This window comes from Gymnoscopelus microlampas (assembly GCF_963454915.1).
Source record: "Gymnoscopelus microlampas genome assembly, chromosome: 11".
Taxonomy (NCBI): domain Eukaryota; kingdom Metazoa; phylum Chordata; class Actinopteri; order Myctophiformes; family Myctophidae; genus Gymnoscopelus; species Gymnoscopelus microlampas.
The window spans coordinates 32,690,629-32,707,376 of NC_139948.1; the positions used below are offsets into that span (position 1 = coordinate 32,690,629).

Sequence of the window (16,748 nt, forward strand, 5' to 3'; positions counted from 1 at the left end):
TGCGTATTTACCCATAAGGCAACTCTGGATATATTATATGTAACTGGATAATTAATTGTATAAATATATATTTTGGAAACCTAGAATGAAAACAATTGTTAAAAAAAAAAAAAAAGATTTATTGTAATGAACAGTGTTACCGTTACAGTAAATTGCAATATACCATAATTAGAGACAGTAGCAGACCTCCTATAGTTGAAAGTTTCACTCAGATAGTCCTTACAAGAGAATTTGAAATGCAGCATAGGTAGATTAAGGGAGACATTATGTAAGGGACAACCCTGAATAATGTAACACTGACATCACTTCAGTTAATCAAAGCTAGTCATAAAAAAAGAAAAGAAAAAACACACATACAGAAAACTCAATGGAATACTTAACTAGCAGGCTCAACCACAAATAAATTGCTTCCAGAAATGCCTTAAAAATAAGACTGGAGTTAAGGGCATTGCAGGTACACTTAGGAATCAATCACACACTGACCATCATACAAGGAGTCACTGTTGTCCAACAGTGGAAGTTTGAATACAAGTTTGAGTTTGAGTGTTGTGTAATTTTTTTTATGAATAGGATTCCTATACAGTGTCATGCAACGACAACCATTATAGGTCATGACTCATGGGTATGGAATAAATAGAACAATAAACTACCTATTATTGTGTTATACAGCATGTATCCAACAGAACTAGCAGAGCCACTAGATTTGACTCCTGGTCAGTTTTCCACAAGTTAAAACAGGGCTGGCAAGCTAACAAGTGGAAATGACTGACAGGGTCTATAGACACAACAGAACACAATGTCACCAACTGTCACCTGTCACATCATCGAAAGCAAAGCTACTACACGGCAGCATTGTAACTGGTCCAGAATAAAGACAAGCAGCAAATGACTCCCCATCTATTAAGCTGTCAAAATGTTTCTCATAGGCAAACTTCTCAACTTTAGTTCCCATCTCTTGGGTAACAATTTTGTTTTTCACACGACAGTTGGAAATCTTTGCTGCCCAGTCCAACAATCCAGCCTGGTACCGTCCTGAACTACGAGGAGTCAAGCTGCTGCCTGACTTGTAATGAATGTGAAGAGTAAAAATAAAAATAAAAGACTCTCCCGCTCAAACATAACATCGTTTTTAAATCCTTCAAAGCTGATTGGCATGTTCAAGTGTATTTCAGTAACGGAAGGCAACGGTGGCTAAGGTCCCATGGTCCAGTCTCTAGTGAGAGAACTCAAAGAATATTCACATCAGTTGGTGTGATGAGTTAGGGTCAAGGAGATTGGACTAACAAAAAACATCACTACATGTGACAAAATTGGGTTGGTTACTCTATAATATTAACATGGATGAAACGTGACTGAAACTTCTAAAAGGATAAAGTGATTTTCACTGGGACCTAACACTTTGGTACACTGAATGCAAAAGGTATTATATTTCTTATTATGCAAGTTTGAGTACTGGAAAAGGTGAATGACTGGCCCCTTAGCATTGTCCAAAATCTTAACCATAACTTCCTTAGGCCAAAAATTACTGTCTCTAATTAGTCACTCGCACGCGCGCACACACACACACACACACACACACACACACACACACACACACACACACACACACGTACGAAAATAGCTAGCAATGATTTCCTGGTGACATCTGTTGTTCAGTGTTTGTGTGTAACCACGAATGCCACTTGTCCCTCTGTAAATAAGTCTATTAAAGTCTATCACCATAGTCAATGGCCCATTTCACTTCTCAATCAGGCCGCCGTCCTTCAGCTTGAAGTAGAAGAACTTCTCCAGTGTGTTGGCACATTTGCAGTACTCGCTGTCTGGAGGGTTGTACTCGCGGCAGTTGGTGATAATGCGCTGCAGGTCGGCAATGAAAAGTTTCTTGGTCACATAATATCTATTCTTCAACCTCTCAGTCATTGTCTTCAGGTCTGTGGGAGCAAAGACAGACAAGGCATTGCCGCAGTGCTCAAGTGAAAGTGAATTCCTCAAGTTATGATAAAGGCCACTTCATGTTCTTAATCAAATGATAAGCATGTCTGTGTCACTAGCTCATTAAAGAGCAAAGCACATTACATCACATTCATTTCTAGGCTAAACAAAGTCTGACAATTAAAAGCTATGCACAAATGTTTTTTTTTGTCAGACATTAATATAATAAATACAAGAAATACAAGTTCATCTTTTGTCCATAGAGCTTAAGCACAAACTGATCTGTCAAAGTTATACATTTTGAGTTAGATTTTCTGCATTTATTTCATATCAGTTCTTAGATACCTTTGCTTGCTATTACTATTTTTCTGTTGTAATAGCAATATAACAAATAATCAAGGTGTGTGGCTTTCAAAGACAGTGTGTGTGTGTGTGTGTGTGTGTGTGTGTGTGTGTGTGTGTGTGTGTGTGTGTGTGTGTGTGTGTGTGTACGTACTGTATATTAGTGTGCGTGCAAGATTATAGACACGTGGAGGAGGAAAGTAATAAAAGCGACACTGAAAGTTGAAACTGAAATCTTTTTCAGAGAGACAAGCAAACATCATATTAAACAAAGATCTTTAAATGGAACTGGATAATGGACAATATCGCTGTGCGTAACCGCAAATAATACAATCTAGCAAAGGAGATAGTATGAAATGTATACTATCTGTGTTAGCCTTTTTATATAATGTGACCAATTTCATTTAAAGCAAAACCATGTTTTCTCCTCTTTGCCAAAATAGGGTGAAGAAATATTTGTATTGTCTTTATTGTCGCTGCTGGTGCTTTGAGACTTTTCTTTTTTTTTATATCAGTGGTACGGAATGAGACAGCATGAATTAATGTATGCTGTATTTCTTTGCATTTCATTTTGTGTGACGGAGATGTGCAGCTGATCAGACAAACGTTGAAAACAAGTGAAAAAATCACACCCTGTGTGAAGGTAGCGGCGCCTTTGATACATTTTGTCATCGATATGTGTTTATAATGTGTTTATAGCCATGTGTCACGTGAAGCTTGACCAATCACTTTGTTGACGGGTCTGACCAATCAGAACGTTGACGGGTCTGACCAATCAGAACGTTGACGGTGAACACGGACAAAGTCAGGTATAGAGCAGGATCCGCTCTATACCAAAAGGTATAGAGGGGTCTGACCAATCAGAACGTTGACGGGTCTGACCAATCAGAACGTTGACGGGTCTGACCAATCAGAACGTTGACGGTGAACACGGACAAAGTCAGGTATAGAGCAGGATCCGCTCTATACCTAAAGGTATAGAGCGGCTAGTGCCGCTAAAAAGACGAGTGAGATGAGTTTAAAGAAGCAGCCTATGTGAAGAACACAGCCTTATTCTGTGTATACAACAGCTCCATTCCTCACAGATTGTAAAATGCTTCATAAGGCAACACAAGGCCATGTGAAAAGTGTTGAGTGCAGCAACAGTCAAGGCAGTGGATATAGTTATGTGGTAGGAGTGCTCACCGATGGGGAAACGGATGATCTCATAATAATCTGGAGCCTCTGATTTCTTCACAGGTTCCATGAAGGGCCAGGCGTCTGGATGAGTCTGGTGGAGAGAGACAAATGGTTACTCATCCCTATTGGAACCCCTGCGACATTGTGTATGTATAGCCTGCCCACTCATGAGGGGTGAAAAAGGTGACATGTTCTGAAACTAAACTCCTTCAGGGTGGACCAGGGGCATGACATGATCTACCCTGGCAAATGTAAAGTAACCTATCAGAAGTTAAGTTATTTAATAACAGCAATCTATGAGCCTATTTATCTACATCACGCAAACATCTTGCTAAGTTTTCAGAACTGTCCCGAAACACTTCCTCTTCGGTGTCATGACTTTGCACAGTACCTACAGTACTTGCTGCCCGTCTCTAGGTGTACTCATTTAAGGATGGCTGATATTGTCCCAGTCAGGTCGTGCCATGTGGCTTTTGGTTTGATTGAGAAGGCTGCTTCTTCCTAGTAAGAATCTTACTAAAAAGCAAGCAATAGGCAAGGCGCAGACCCCCACCCTGCCCCAAAGTGATGACATATTTTGAATTGAAAAATAAAATGGAGTCCGCACACTGTAGAAAAAGTAGCTCCCAGTAATTCAAATTTCAACCAAACACAAGGTCTTCTTCAGAATGAAGTTAGACCGTGTGTTTGAATGAGAGCCCTTGTGTTTGGTCAAAACATTATTCAAAACTTATTCAACAGTGTGCACTGTGCAGGCTATTAGTTTATAGTAGAGCAAGCCATCTTTCTTTTTAACATATTTTGAATTCAAAATGGAAATCTTTGCCGAAAAGCAACGTGTATGCAGGTCTGTGTACTTCTTCACTAGATTGATAGGAAACAAATAATTACCAACCAACAAGCCAATCACAGCGTGACTGTCCCTCCAGGTTATGAGACCTGTACGTCCTCAATCAACAATCAATGCCTCAAGCAACAATCAACGGCCATCGACAGAGAGGCAACAAAAAACGGACAAAACTAAATGTCTTTCGCTTGCCTTGCAGATGCTTAAATCACAATGAATGTTCACAGTGATTTATAATATATACATTATAATCGCCCATCCCTGATATGAATACAGTCTGATCATGGGAGTTCCTCACCTTAACCTGAGCCAGGAGGTTCTTCAGCATGTTGTACAAAAGATCAGGGTCCTTCACCTCCTTCCTACAAATAGTTCATAGTTGAACATTATCAAGGAGTCGACACTCCCATACACTGCATAATTAAGGTTGTTGAAAAGATCACCAGCACTCACTTAAAAGTCCTTTTAGGAACCCTTATTTATCAAATGATGGCCCAGCAGCATCAATGACCAACAAACATTTCAGCTCAAAGCCTTCCTCAGTGTGACAATTCATTTATCATGACACAAGATCCTATAAGGACTTTAAGTGCTGGTGAGCTTTTCAGCAACTTGATTCTTTTCGGAGCCGTGCATCCAATAAGAGAACTTAGAGGAGGTCAAACATTCAAGCCAAGTACTGCATATTTTGCATTGACAAACAATACAGCATTCTGAAATCACTTAAAACAATACAGGGTTAATAACAGCGTGGGGTCTCTGTGGATCTCTGATGTCATGATGATGATGTCACATTGATGACCTCAGTCTTGCCCAAATATGGAGGGGCGGCGGGTCTGAGATTATAACTTCACAAAATATGGATTGAAATATTTAACTTTAATGAAATATTTAACTGTAGAATATAAGTTAATGGGGCTCTGATGGGGATGAAACCGTCAAGGTTGTCATACATAATGGATATGTCAGACTGTCAGACAACATCACAGGGTGTCACTTCACAGGCTGTCTGAGATCCACATTGGACCCATGCCCTTCCTTTGTGGATCCTGTGATTCAGTTTTTCATATCATCAGACTAGCGTGCTGAGTGCTTACCCCTTCTCCTTGATACTGGGTTTCCAGCCCGTCTCCCCTGAAAAGAAAAGTAAACCACAACATTTTAAGAAATTGTCTCGAAATTGTCTTAAATAATACAGACCATTGTGATTTTACAATATGATCTTTCCCCAGCCAAAAGCCAAGCACTTACTGATGCCTGGAATGCTCTCCACAGGGATCTGGCGCACGCCCTCTTTGAAGCAAGTGAGACCTGGGTACACCTTCCTGATCTGGGTCTGCTTCCTCTCAATTAGCTTCTTGATGATCTGATATGCCAGCGGAAGACAAATTACTATTATACACACTACACAGACACTAAGAGTGTTACGTATACTTATTTGTACCAAACTGAAAAAAAGGGCGAGGAACTTCAGTCCTGAGTTCCCACACAGACATATTAAGCAATTGCACCATAGATGTTTGTTTTCCCCAGGAGGGATGGGGCAGGAGAGGGCTTGTTGTTGTTACCTAAACATCCTTAAAGCGCTTGACAGGTCAAGGTGGGCAGACAAGGCAGGGATGCAGCCGACACTGCGGCCTTGAGGCTCGCAAGCGGCGTCATAGCGATAAGCAAGCGAACTATTACAGTACGCGGTACATACCGGACGCAGCTGCCTTTGACTTTTTAACAGCCGTTCGCCGGCAATTCAGATAGTGCCAACACAATAACCGCCATTGCCATTTTTATAGCAGCGCATCTACAACCATAGTCTGTTGTTGAGAACACAGGATTTAAACATGCTGAAGGTGAGTCAACATGTGTGACACCAAATCGCCTTTGAGATTTCGTTTTTCGACAAGCGTTTTAGCGACCATCCCATACCTCCTTCTGTCTCTTGATAATGTGGGAGAGCTCCGTGTAGGGGATCCTGGGGTTCAGCTCGCACTCCATGAGTGTCGCACCCTCATAATCCTTGATGTAACCAAGGTAACGACTCTTCGGCACTTTGATGTCTTTGGAAAAGCCCTGGGAAGGAAAATGGGGTGGGGGAAAATAATCAAGTTTACCAGAAAGACTAGACCTGAAGAGGTGTAGGTCAGTTGGATGAAGGAAATGGAATTGGGAGTCTTGGGAGATCATCTTTGCGGGTACCTGCTTCTTGAAGTAGCCAATGGCATATTCGTCGGCGTAGGTGAGAAAATAGAGGATGCTGTGTTTGATGTGGTACTCCTTTAGGTGGTTCATCAGATGGGTTCCGTAGCCCTTATATCAACAAGGACAGTAACGTGACAATCTGGCAGACAGTGCTTTAACACAGACTCTGCTCTTAATGCTTACAGTAACATACTGTACCTTGACTTGCTCGTTGGAAGTGACGGCACAGAAGACGATCTCTGTGAAGCCCTGAGTGGGAAACATCCTAAAACAGATGCCTCCAATGACGCGGCCATCTTTAATGAGGGCTAAGGTCTTGTGCTTCCTGTGTAGGAAGGAGAATTTCAATACTCAAGAAGGCTCTGACCAAGTATTATGTAAGGCATCTCATAGATCTGTGGTGTGAGAAACGTCTACCTACGGGTCAAACACTAGCCGTGTAATGTACTCTTTGGGCATGCGAGGTAACTGATGAGAGAAGACGTTCTGCAGGCCCACCAGCCACATCAGAATCTTTTTGTTAGACTTCTGGGAAAGGGAGTTCCCAATGACATGGAACTCTATGATGCCTCGTCTCTCTTCTAATCGAGCCGTTTCATCACGGGCAGCATTTGGCGTCAGCAAGTTTGTCTAGTGAAATAAAATTAAGAATAGGCACCATGTCAATTGCAAATATTTTATACATTGAACTAAGTACCCAGATCTGATATCTCAAACTGACCAAATGACATGAAATGGCAACTGTCTGTGCTCACCTCCGGCCCCAGCATAGCAGCAGGGTCAGTAATGGTCATCATCACCTCATTGACCAGTTCCATGGGAATGTCTCCCATCACTCTGATCCGCTTGGCATCTTCCAGGGTCAGCGCCTCTGGAAGTTTACGCTTCTCTCCTGGCAACACAGCAAAACACAAATCACTGTGTGTCACAATTTTACCAGACACATTTTGTGAGTGCCCCAAAAATGTTATTTCTCCAAAGAGGTGTACGAGACTCCACTAGCGCGGTATTTGACAAATAAAGAGAGACAGCATTGCTCAAAGACCTGTGATGGGCTCTGATCCCCCGGTGTCCATACTGCCCATTGATGAAACACTGGTGATGCCCTTTGGGAAAGAGGGGGACCTCGACACAGCAGCAGGACTAATCACTGCAATGAGAACAAACACCACAGTCATCAACTAACATGTTACAAACTTGAAACTTACAAGTGAATTGCATTTAAAAAAAATGTTTTTTATGAAAATGTAAATATTGTAAGCTTTACATAGTTTTATTTAAATATCTTGGTATGTACTGGTGTTAATGATCATGTTTTTCACATAAAGAAATTCTACATGCAGTACCATATAATTCCAATGGAGGGCAGAAGGGTGAAAATGATGTATGAATAAATCCCATGCATTTTGAAATATGCCAGGTTCGGTCTTTTCTTTTTTTTCACAAATTCTTAATACTTCGACTTATTAGATGTATATTATATTGTAATCAAAGAAAACTTAGGGTTTAAATCAAATCATGTCTTTATAATTGAATGGTCGATCTCAACAGGCTTTTTGGTCAAACGCAGAGCAATTTCAAAACCCATAGAAAAACAGCCATTCAGACCGTCCGGTCCGCCACAGTCAAGTCTGCTGGTTTTGAATGTGAACCCCAACGAATCATATCAGCAGAGTTGTGCCACACAATCTAACATAGGAATGGCCGTTGCAGCATATCAATGGTCCAGGTATGTAACCCGGTGTTAGTAATCCACAGTTAATGACACGAGACAATGCCCACACAGAACGGGAAGATACTTTTTTGTCATGTTGAATAGAAAATGTAATCGTCTCATCTGTCAAAACTGCGTAGCAATGGTGAAGAAAGGGAACTTGGAACAGCATTTTCTGTAAACCACTAATCATTTGACAAAACCGTTCCAGTCTACAGTGAACTGAGTAAAAGAAAGGTTAAGGAACTGAAATCTCAACACAGTAGTCTGTTGTCACGAAGCCATTTGGTATCCTTAACCTTCAGCTAGGGATAAGTGGATATATATTTTATTATGATAAAAACATTAAAGATAATTTTATCATGAATTTCAATTATTGGGATAAGATTATCCTCACGCTGGAATCCAATTGACAGAAATACAATATATCGTGTTGACTGAAAACCTGAATCCCTGTAAAACGGACTGCTGGGACACCCTACCAATATTTAAAGACTGAATTGTGTCCTAGTATACTTTATAGGAGGGTCACTACAGACGATTGACAAAAATAAAAATGTAATGTAGAATTTAGCTTGTTAAGTTTTCATTTAGTGAAGAAATGCTTTAATAATTCTTTACACATAATTTAACATGGTCATGTGAGCTGATCAATCATTTAAGACACCTGCTGTGTGAACACAAGGTAAACAACAAACATCTTCAACTGAGCAACAACCAATGAGAAAATTCTAAACGTGCATTAGGTGCTTGCCCGCACCCCAACAGCTGCTACAGAAAGAACCACAAGGACACGTTCCCCTGACCTGTTTGGTGTCCAAGCTGTGCTCCATCAGATGCAGGCATGGTGAAGTCAGCCTCCCAGATGGGAGAATTCTCCCCATAGATTTCCTCTTCGAGCATCGACAAGAACCTGCAACATGTACATACATACACTATGACATATCAACAAATACCTTTGATTTTGCAGTGTCCTATTTCAGTGCCAATCCTCCATAGAGGTTGATATGAACAGACAGATGGTGGGCCTGTCGCAATAAGCACAATACTGAAATATTGCGCTATTAATAAGCCAACAACAGGGAATGGAAAACAATCACCACACCTATGTTGTTATGTTCAAATTTGTTCTTTTTTTTCTTTCGTCATGAGGCTAGGGCCCTTCTTGTTTTACACTTCAATGCATGTGTATATTGAATGACATTGTTTGTCAAAAAAATCTGAATATTCTATTATTCACTTAAGGTAGGGTAAGTGATATTTTTTGGTTAAAACAAAAAGCATTTTGTTAAAAGGTTAAAGCACTATATTCTGATAGTAATCATTGCTATAGAGTGTTTGTTCAGTAACCGGAGTCTCCCAGTCTCTCCAGCTCTTTAATAAACACAAAATACATTTTCCGGTAGGTGTCAAAATCTCAGCCAATCAGGAGAAAGTACCCATTTTTAAGCTTCATTTTTATAGAGTTCCTGTTCCAATTTTGCCTGCTCATTTCTTAGTGTCATCACTTCCAATTTCACTTGTTTAATCTACATATATCCTGATTGAGTTCTCTGTCCTGATTGGATAAACTTGGAAATTAAACTGAAATGAAAATGCATTTTCTGTTTTATAAAGAGCTGGAGAGACAAGGAGACTCCTTTTACTGAACAAACACTCTATAGCAATGAGTACTATCAGAATATAGAGCTATTTAACACTTATTTTAACCAAAGAAAATCCCTACCCTACCTTTAAACACCATAACAGAAATTGCTGTTTAAATATGTAACTAATGCATCAAGGAAAAATGTAAATTAAACTACAGCAATGTTTTCTTAACCAAAATATGACTTCCAGTTTGGAAACATCTTTCAACTGAATAGCCCAACAATAAAGCGTATTAATATAGCAGTAAAATCAGGACAAATAGAGTATACAAAAAGAAAACGCACATGAGCAAATACAAAAAATGTGTACTCCTGCATGAATTGCATGTATGTAAAAGCATGTGTAACGTGCGTTTGTCTTTGTTAGTGATGTTTCATGTTAAAGCAGCACTATGTAGTTTGGGGTATCAGTGGCCACTTTGGACACAAATAACATGGCAGCCTTTGACTTCATTACCCAAGAGTCTCTGCAGGCATGTCCGGCGAGGACATGCTGTGATTGGCCAGTCTTCGCTTTGACTGGCAGTTCTGCCTTGGTAAATGCCAGGATGAAACTCATTGTCTCCCCTATACATAGTAATACAGTCAAGCCCCTAGCAGGGACCCTCTTGAGTCTATACATTTATGGAAGGATGATTGTTATAGCTTAAACAAATGTAACTTTGTAATTTTGTGGGACACAATATGCTATATAGTTGTTAAAAAGTTACATAGTGCTGCTTTAATGCATGTGGTAGGTAAAAGCATACACATCTTTTACAAGGTTATTACACTTATTTTATAGCCAGCATATCTGGAAAATGAATCACCCCAACTCGGTTATTTTTAATCAAAGCTATATTCTTTTCTATTTGCTTTTTCCTTTTACTGAGCTTTTTTTTAATATAATTTCTGTTTTATTTTGTGTTTCTTTTGCACTCTTTTAGTGCTGTGCCTTGTTGTTGAAATGTCCTATACAGATAAGACTAAAACACACAGAATGGCCGCAATTATTTGTATATAAAGTATTGGCCTACACACGTGCTGTAATTAATAAAGGGATCTGTAGAATACCGTTTGAACTTAACCCATTTAGACCTGAGGCGGATTCTAAAAACACCTTCTAAATCCTGACCTAGGTTTTCTGAAAAACTTCAAATATGTATTAAAAAATTACAACAAATGTATGTTGCTATATACTGTACATAGCAACAAGAACCCCAAAAGGGGTTCCCATCCTGAAAGGTATAGTTACAAATAGGGGTTCCCGCCCAAAATGGGTTTATAGGTATCGGTTTCAGTGTCAGACCAACCTAAGACCTGATGACAGATAGCGGGTTCAATCTTGGAACTGATGTAACAAATGCAGGGCAGTTGCGGAACCAGAACACAGATCTGTATAGGACTCTACCGCATATGTAGAAATATACAGTATCAGTGCCTAAAGCAATACATTGGTTATGCTTTAGTTTAGATCCTCCTCTTCATAAACTTGACATACATAATTACATATATAACACTACACACACACACACACACATTTCTATGTGGTTGCACTTACTTGGGAAAGTGTGTGAGGATGAGCGTGCGCTTTTCTGGTAAAAGTTTATCCTTCTCTACTCTGAACTTCTCCAGAAGCTGACGACGTGTTACTGTGAAGATTGACTTGAGCAAGCTACGGCCAAAAACCTGAGTGGTTTCATAGCGTGGTAGGCTGTCGTTACTCTGTGGGACATGGCAGTAGCACAACCATCTGAAAATCAAGAGAATCAAATATTCAGCACTTAGAAATACTGCCATTGTGGTGACAATTTGTTTTTACACACACACACCCACACACAGTTATAAAAATCCCACTGGAATTATAAATGTTCTTAAAAAGGTTGAATAAGAACACAGACCTAGTATAGTCCACTTTGTATGCTGTTCCATCATCTTTCTGGGAGCGCTGGCGGAATTGTGAGGGTGTCTCCAACTTCCAGTAGTTCAGGCACAAGAGGAACATCTTTGAAAGTTCAAACATGGTTTGCCTCTCCTTCGGTGCCAGGTGGCTAAACTTGTACTGAACAAAATTCAACACCCCCTGTGGAACAAATAAAAAATAAAATAAAGACTTTAAATATTTCTTGTATAAGTAGGGCAGTGGTTGCCATGTTAAAATGCACCATGGACAACCAGTCAAACCTTCATTTTGTGCGTGTGGGAAGATTTAGCAGGATGGGTAATGATATATTCATCTTCTCCAAAGGGACAACCAATAGGCTTAAGTCTAAAACAGCAGTTAAGTACAGTATGGACACTATCTCACCTGCTGTCTTCTTCTGTCCTACACTATGCAAGCACTGTAGAGGGTGTAGTGTTGTATATTGTATATTTTGGCACATATTGATGGAGTTGCATTGAATGTGATGAATTTTACCCTGCTGCATCTAACTGTATCTTCTTAAATGCTGTGCTGCCTTTATGCGACTGAATTACTCCCGCGAGAATCAATCAATCTTATCTTCAATCAGGAGCCTGTCTCAGACACATTCAATCTTTGGAAAGCATGGAGGTTTAGCTAGACATCACTATAGGAGTAGGCCTATCACAATTATTACATAATCACCTAATCAAAATGATTTGATACTCGTAATTATTCTGCATAATCATGATCGTCATAATCATTTCTATGTTGAAACATTTTCATACATTTTTAAAATATAGCGGATGTGGCAAATCTACAAGCTCACGTGGGCTAATTCCACTATTTTTAAGTTATTAAATGATGTCAGTTATTTCTTACAAAGCCTAACAGAAATATATTTTTTATTTCCATGTTCCAAAGTTTGAATGTTCAAGGCCAAAAGCTCAATTAAATCGTTAATCACAATTATTTGTATGACAGTTGATCGTCAAGCAAAATGTTGTCGTGACAGCCCTAGATGGGAGTTTGTTCACCTGCTCAATGTTGGGCTTTTCAAACGGTGGGCTCCCCAGGGATCCCTCTACGATTGGCTGGCTCATCTGCAGGATACATTTTCTCAGCAGCTACAATAGTAAACCACAAAAGCAAAAGGTCCATGTCGGTGTGTTATTATAACACAGGGAATATATCTGTGATATCTAGGCACAGTGTGTATATGAGTTATTTATATTGATATGAGTTATTGCTTGGTCACCTTGAAGAGGTAGAAGTAGACCTGCTTGGTATCCGTGTCCTCCTCTTTGTGCACAGACATGAAGAGGTTCTCCACATCCACCACCATCCCCAACAGCCTGTTAATCTCCTCTTCTGACACATTCTCCAGGTGGGACACATGGTCAGCTATAATAATAAGTTATAAACAAAATGTTTTGGTTTGGAGTTTTTTGTTTTCCATAAGGAATGCATACTATTGTCTATCTTTAAAGAGATGCCACTGGACTTTGGACTTCCATGCCAGGGATATGAAGGACATAAGGAATACAAATAATAACAGTCTGCTACACCAGGGGTCTTCAACAGGGGGTCCTCAGAGCTACTACAGGGGGGCAACCAAATCTGTGCGATAGGATGTTTTTCTTTTTGATTAACCACTTGAACCCTAGCATCCCTATTCTGAGGAGAACTTTAGCCAAAAACAGCAGATCTACAAGATCTACAAAGCCTTGTGCTGCGAGGTGTTGTGAGCTTGTAGATCACTATTTTTGGTAAAGAGGTTTGGTGTGTGTGTCTAATGTCTAAAAATGCACATGAACATGAATCAACACAACACTGATGGCAGTGCTGTCAAAACAAGCAACGAAACGATGAATAAGCAATCTGCAACACAATTTGATACAATATGTTGTGTGGGGGGGTCCCTGCTTCATCTCTTTCTCAGATAGGGGGTCCTCGGGCTGGAAAAACGTTGAAGACCCCTGCATTAAGAGGGTGTGTGAGCTACGTTAAATTATGTGACATAAAGTTGCTGGTTTGTACCCAGGGCATGTCCACAGCTGCGACAGGGCTCAGTCAGGCTGGCGGCTTGCGGCTGCAGGTCCATACGAGTGGCTGTGGGTGGATTGGGGTTTTTCCAGCCATTGCACTTGCATGTGTCACTTGCCTAAGAAAAGGCACAATGTGCACATTACATTGCTATACATTTTCATTTAATGTATGGCAATACATGTTTTGGACCACTGGCTAGCTAGCTAATTGTAAATCCGTGTTGCAATATTTCACAGTACGTATCGTTGCCTTTAACTTTACATAGCAAGCTGCAAACATGAGCTCATAGGGTTTTCAGTTTTCTGGCTTTTGTTTTGTTTGTGTGCACCGTACGCAGTGTGATAACATTCATTAGCGAATGATTCTAGCGTTAATAACAGTGCTTTGTTGTGCTAAACTTTTAGCTAGCGGAGCCAGTGTTGCCACATTGTGCGAGAGAAATGAGCAACCAGGTCTATGAAAACAAGCCCAAAAGAAGCGACTATATGGGCCACTTGAGCATAAAGCTACTGTATATTCAGCCATTTGAAAATAGCCAATCTACAAGCTCACAACGCGTAGCTATGCAACGCGTTGCAAGCTTGTAGATCGGCTATTTTCAAACAAATCTTGCAAAAAAAAAAGCACAACATAGTTTATTAGATGTAGGGGGTCTGTGGACAAATACATAATAGGGTCCTTGACATGAAAATATTTGAGAAACACTAGTTTAAACTAGATTTAGGAAACAATCCCCAAATAAGCAACTACACTTTAGAAACAAGCCCCAAAAAACACCACTAATCATTTACAAGCAACTTTACAGAATAAACTAAACCCAAAGTGCGCTTATAAATAACCCGGACATGGCAACGCCGAGCGGAGCTATCGAGCTACCTTGCACGCGGAGAATACGCCAAGTTTCTCGAGCTTCTTGGCTCGAGGGAAAGCCCGGACCTGGGCTTTCTTCTGGCTGGCTCTCTGCTGCTGGCTGAGCCCCGGCCTGGCCGGGTCGCTGCTCCCCGAACCGGAGCCTGTCGAGGCAGCAGCGGCGGTGGCGGTGGTGGTGGTGGTGGTCGAACCAGCAGACCCACCACCACTACTACTAGACTGGGCTGCTTGGACAAGCCGGGGTTGTAAGGCCTGCTGCGCCGCCGGGTCCGACATAATATCCTATCCACGCTCGCCGAAACTCTTCTTCCTCTTCGTCTCTTCCCGTTCCCGTGTGTTGGTTCTGGTTGGAGGTACGCGTTGGCTCCTTCAGCGTTGCCAGGTTCGGCGAGAGAAACACGCAACCAGGTCTACGAAAACAAGCCCGAAAGAAGAGACCATAGGCTACGGGCTATTTCAGAAATAAGAAGAACAAATGTTGGAGAGAAAAAAGGTGATTTTGGAATATTTTGTAAACATTTTTAACACAAATCTTGCATGGGGGTCCCACTCCCCGCCTGGCACAACATATTTTCATCTGGGGGTCCTTAACATGAACATGTTTCAGAACCAATGTTTTAAACCACATTAGGAAACAAGGCCAAATAAGCAACTACACTTTAGAAACAAGCCCAAGCCACCCAACTGCAAGCCGCAAATACTAATATTTTACAAGCGACTTTACAGAAAAACAAGACCAACGTCGCTTATAATAAGCGGACATGGCAACCCTGAGCTCCTTCCCCCACCCTTCGCCAGTGAAGTGCATTGTGGGCGCTGTAGTGCAGGGGGTCTCAACGTTGGGTTGGGGGACTCCCAGTAGTCCTCAACGGTGTTCCAGACAGGCCAGGTCAGGGAGAGATCATAGCTTCCCTCTTTCCACTGTGACTATCATGCTAATGCTCTAAATCTAATCTAGACCTATATGAAAACCCTGTCCTAACCTAATAGGCTACATGGACATGAGTGAGAACCACTGCTGTAGGAATAGTGTACTGTTGGCAAGACCCTATAAATGGATCTAACTCAGACTGATGGGGAATTGTATTGATCATTGTGCTGGACCATATCTAATTTCTATAATAGACCCAGTGCAGCCAAGCAAGCTTGATGGGTTTGTTTTAGCATTTTGGCTGCATATTTAGGGCCTCTCTGTACATACATGTCCCTGGACACACCTGGCATTTTAGCTGTTTAAAAACCTAAACCACTAATGGATTTCAAGTCTACAGAGCTGCAAACCCAGTTATACAATGTGTTCATTTCAGTGCCCAACAAAGTGAGACCTCAGACAGACTGACTGGTGAGACCCCGTCGGCCTTGAAATACTGTCACGTGTTAAAGGGTGCCTGGCCTTCTAAATCCTCTAGGATGGGAAAGAAACTGGAGAAGGAATTTATGGAACAGAGCCAGTCCAATGAGACAAATATGCATTGGCACCAGCCATCAACTTTGATTCACAGATCAAACAAATATGTTCATGACATCTCTTGGTTGGTTTAAAATTGTAGAAGATATTGAGGCTGATGCAATGAGAAGCGATTTTCTGTTAAATCCAATCTCTGTGGGACTCTTAACAATATTACATCCAAATGGAAATTGGCCTAGAAGAAAGCCATTGTGTCAACACAATCATTAGGCTTCATCCTGGGATATCTTGTGTGAAGAGATGATATTTTGGCCTGAGGGTGACAATAATACCGGTATAATGTCGATGTTATGATCACTCAAAACACACACACACACACACACACACACACACACACACACACACACAGACAGTATATGAATCAGCTGTCAAGCACATTGACAATATTCTATGTCAATATTTGAGTAAAGTTAAATGACCAGACTTGCAAGCAGCAGCCAATACCTTCCCCTTGTTTATTGGTAAAATTACAATTTATTTTTTCTTTTCTTTTTTTGCATTTTATACCACATGACCCCACCCTCCCCCATATCCCCTGCCTCACAGCAGTGGCTGCTGTGAAGGTACTGTTGTGCTAGTTGTTGATGTCATAACAGAGGATGACAACACTGGTCAAAGCG

The 16,748-nt window shown here is 40.8% G+C and overlaps 1 protein-coding gene across 1 annotated transcript; it reads right to left on the reverse strand.

Annotated features, from left to right (window-relative positions):
* Positions 1-104: 104 nt before the first annotated feature.
* kat2a (K(lysine) acetyltransferase 2A) lies at positions 105-14,987 on the reverse strand. Its single transcript, XM_084072749.1, has 18 exons — positions 14,667-14,987; positions 13,782-13,905; positions 13,000-13,145; positions 12,779-12,868; positions 11,740-11,921; positions 11,400-11,591; positions 9,017-9,123; positions 7,542-7,646; positions 7,252-7,388; positions 6,918-7,126; positions 6,695-6,821; positions 6,494-6,604; positions 6,224-6,367; positions 5,552-5,666; positions 5,398-5,434; positions 4,599-4,662; positions 3,460-3,544; positions 105-1,931 (listed from the first exon to the last, which is right to left on the reverse strand). The coding sequence occupies exons 1-18, from the start codon at positions 14,934-14,936 to the stop codon at positions 1,738-1,740; spliced, it is 2,439 nt and encodes an 812-aa protein (XP_083928875.1). The 5' UTR covers positions 14,937-14,987; the 3' UTR covers positions 105-1,737.
* Positions 14,988-16,748: the final 1,761 nt, after the last annotated feature.

Excerpts from the sequence above, each read along its gene's own strand:
- kat2a (XM_084072749.1), bottom strand. The coding sequence starts at position 14,936 with ATGTCGGACCCGGCGGCGCAGCAGGCCTTACAACCCCGGCTTGTCCAA. Across the intron at positions 6,822-6,917 it reads ACACGGCTAGTGTTTGACCC|GAAGCACAAGACCTTAGCCC; the intron begins GTAGGTAGACGT and ends CTTCCTACACAG. Across the intron at positions 6,605-6,694 it reads CTTCCAACGAGCAAGTCAAG|GGCTACGGAACCCATCTGAT; the intron begins GTACAGTATGTT and ends TGTTGATATAAG.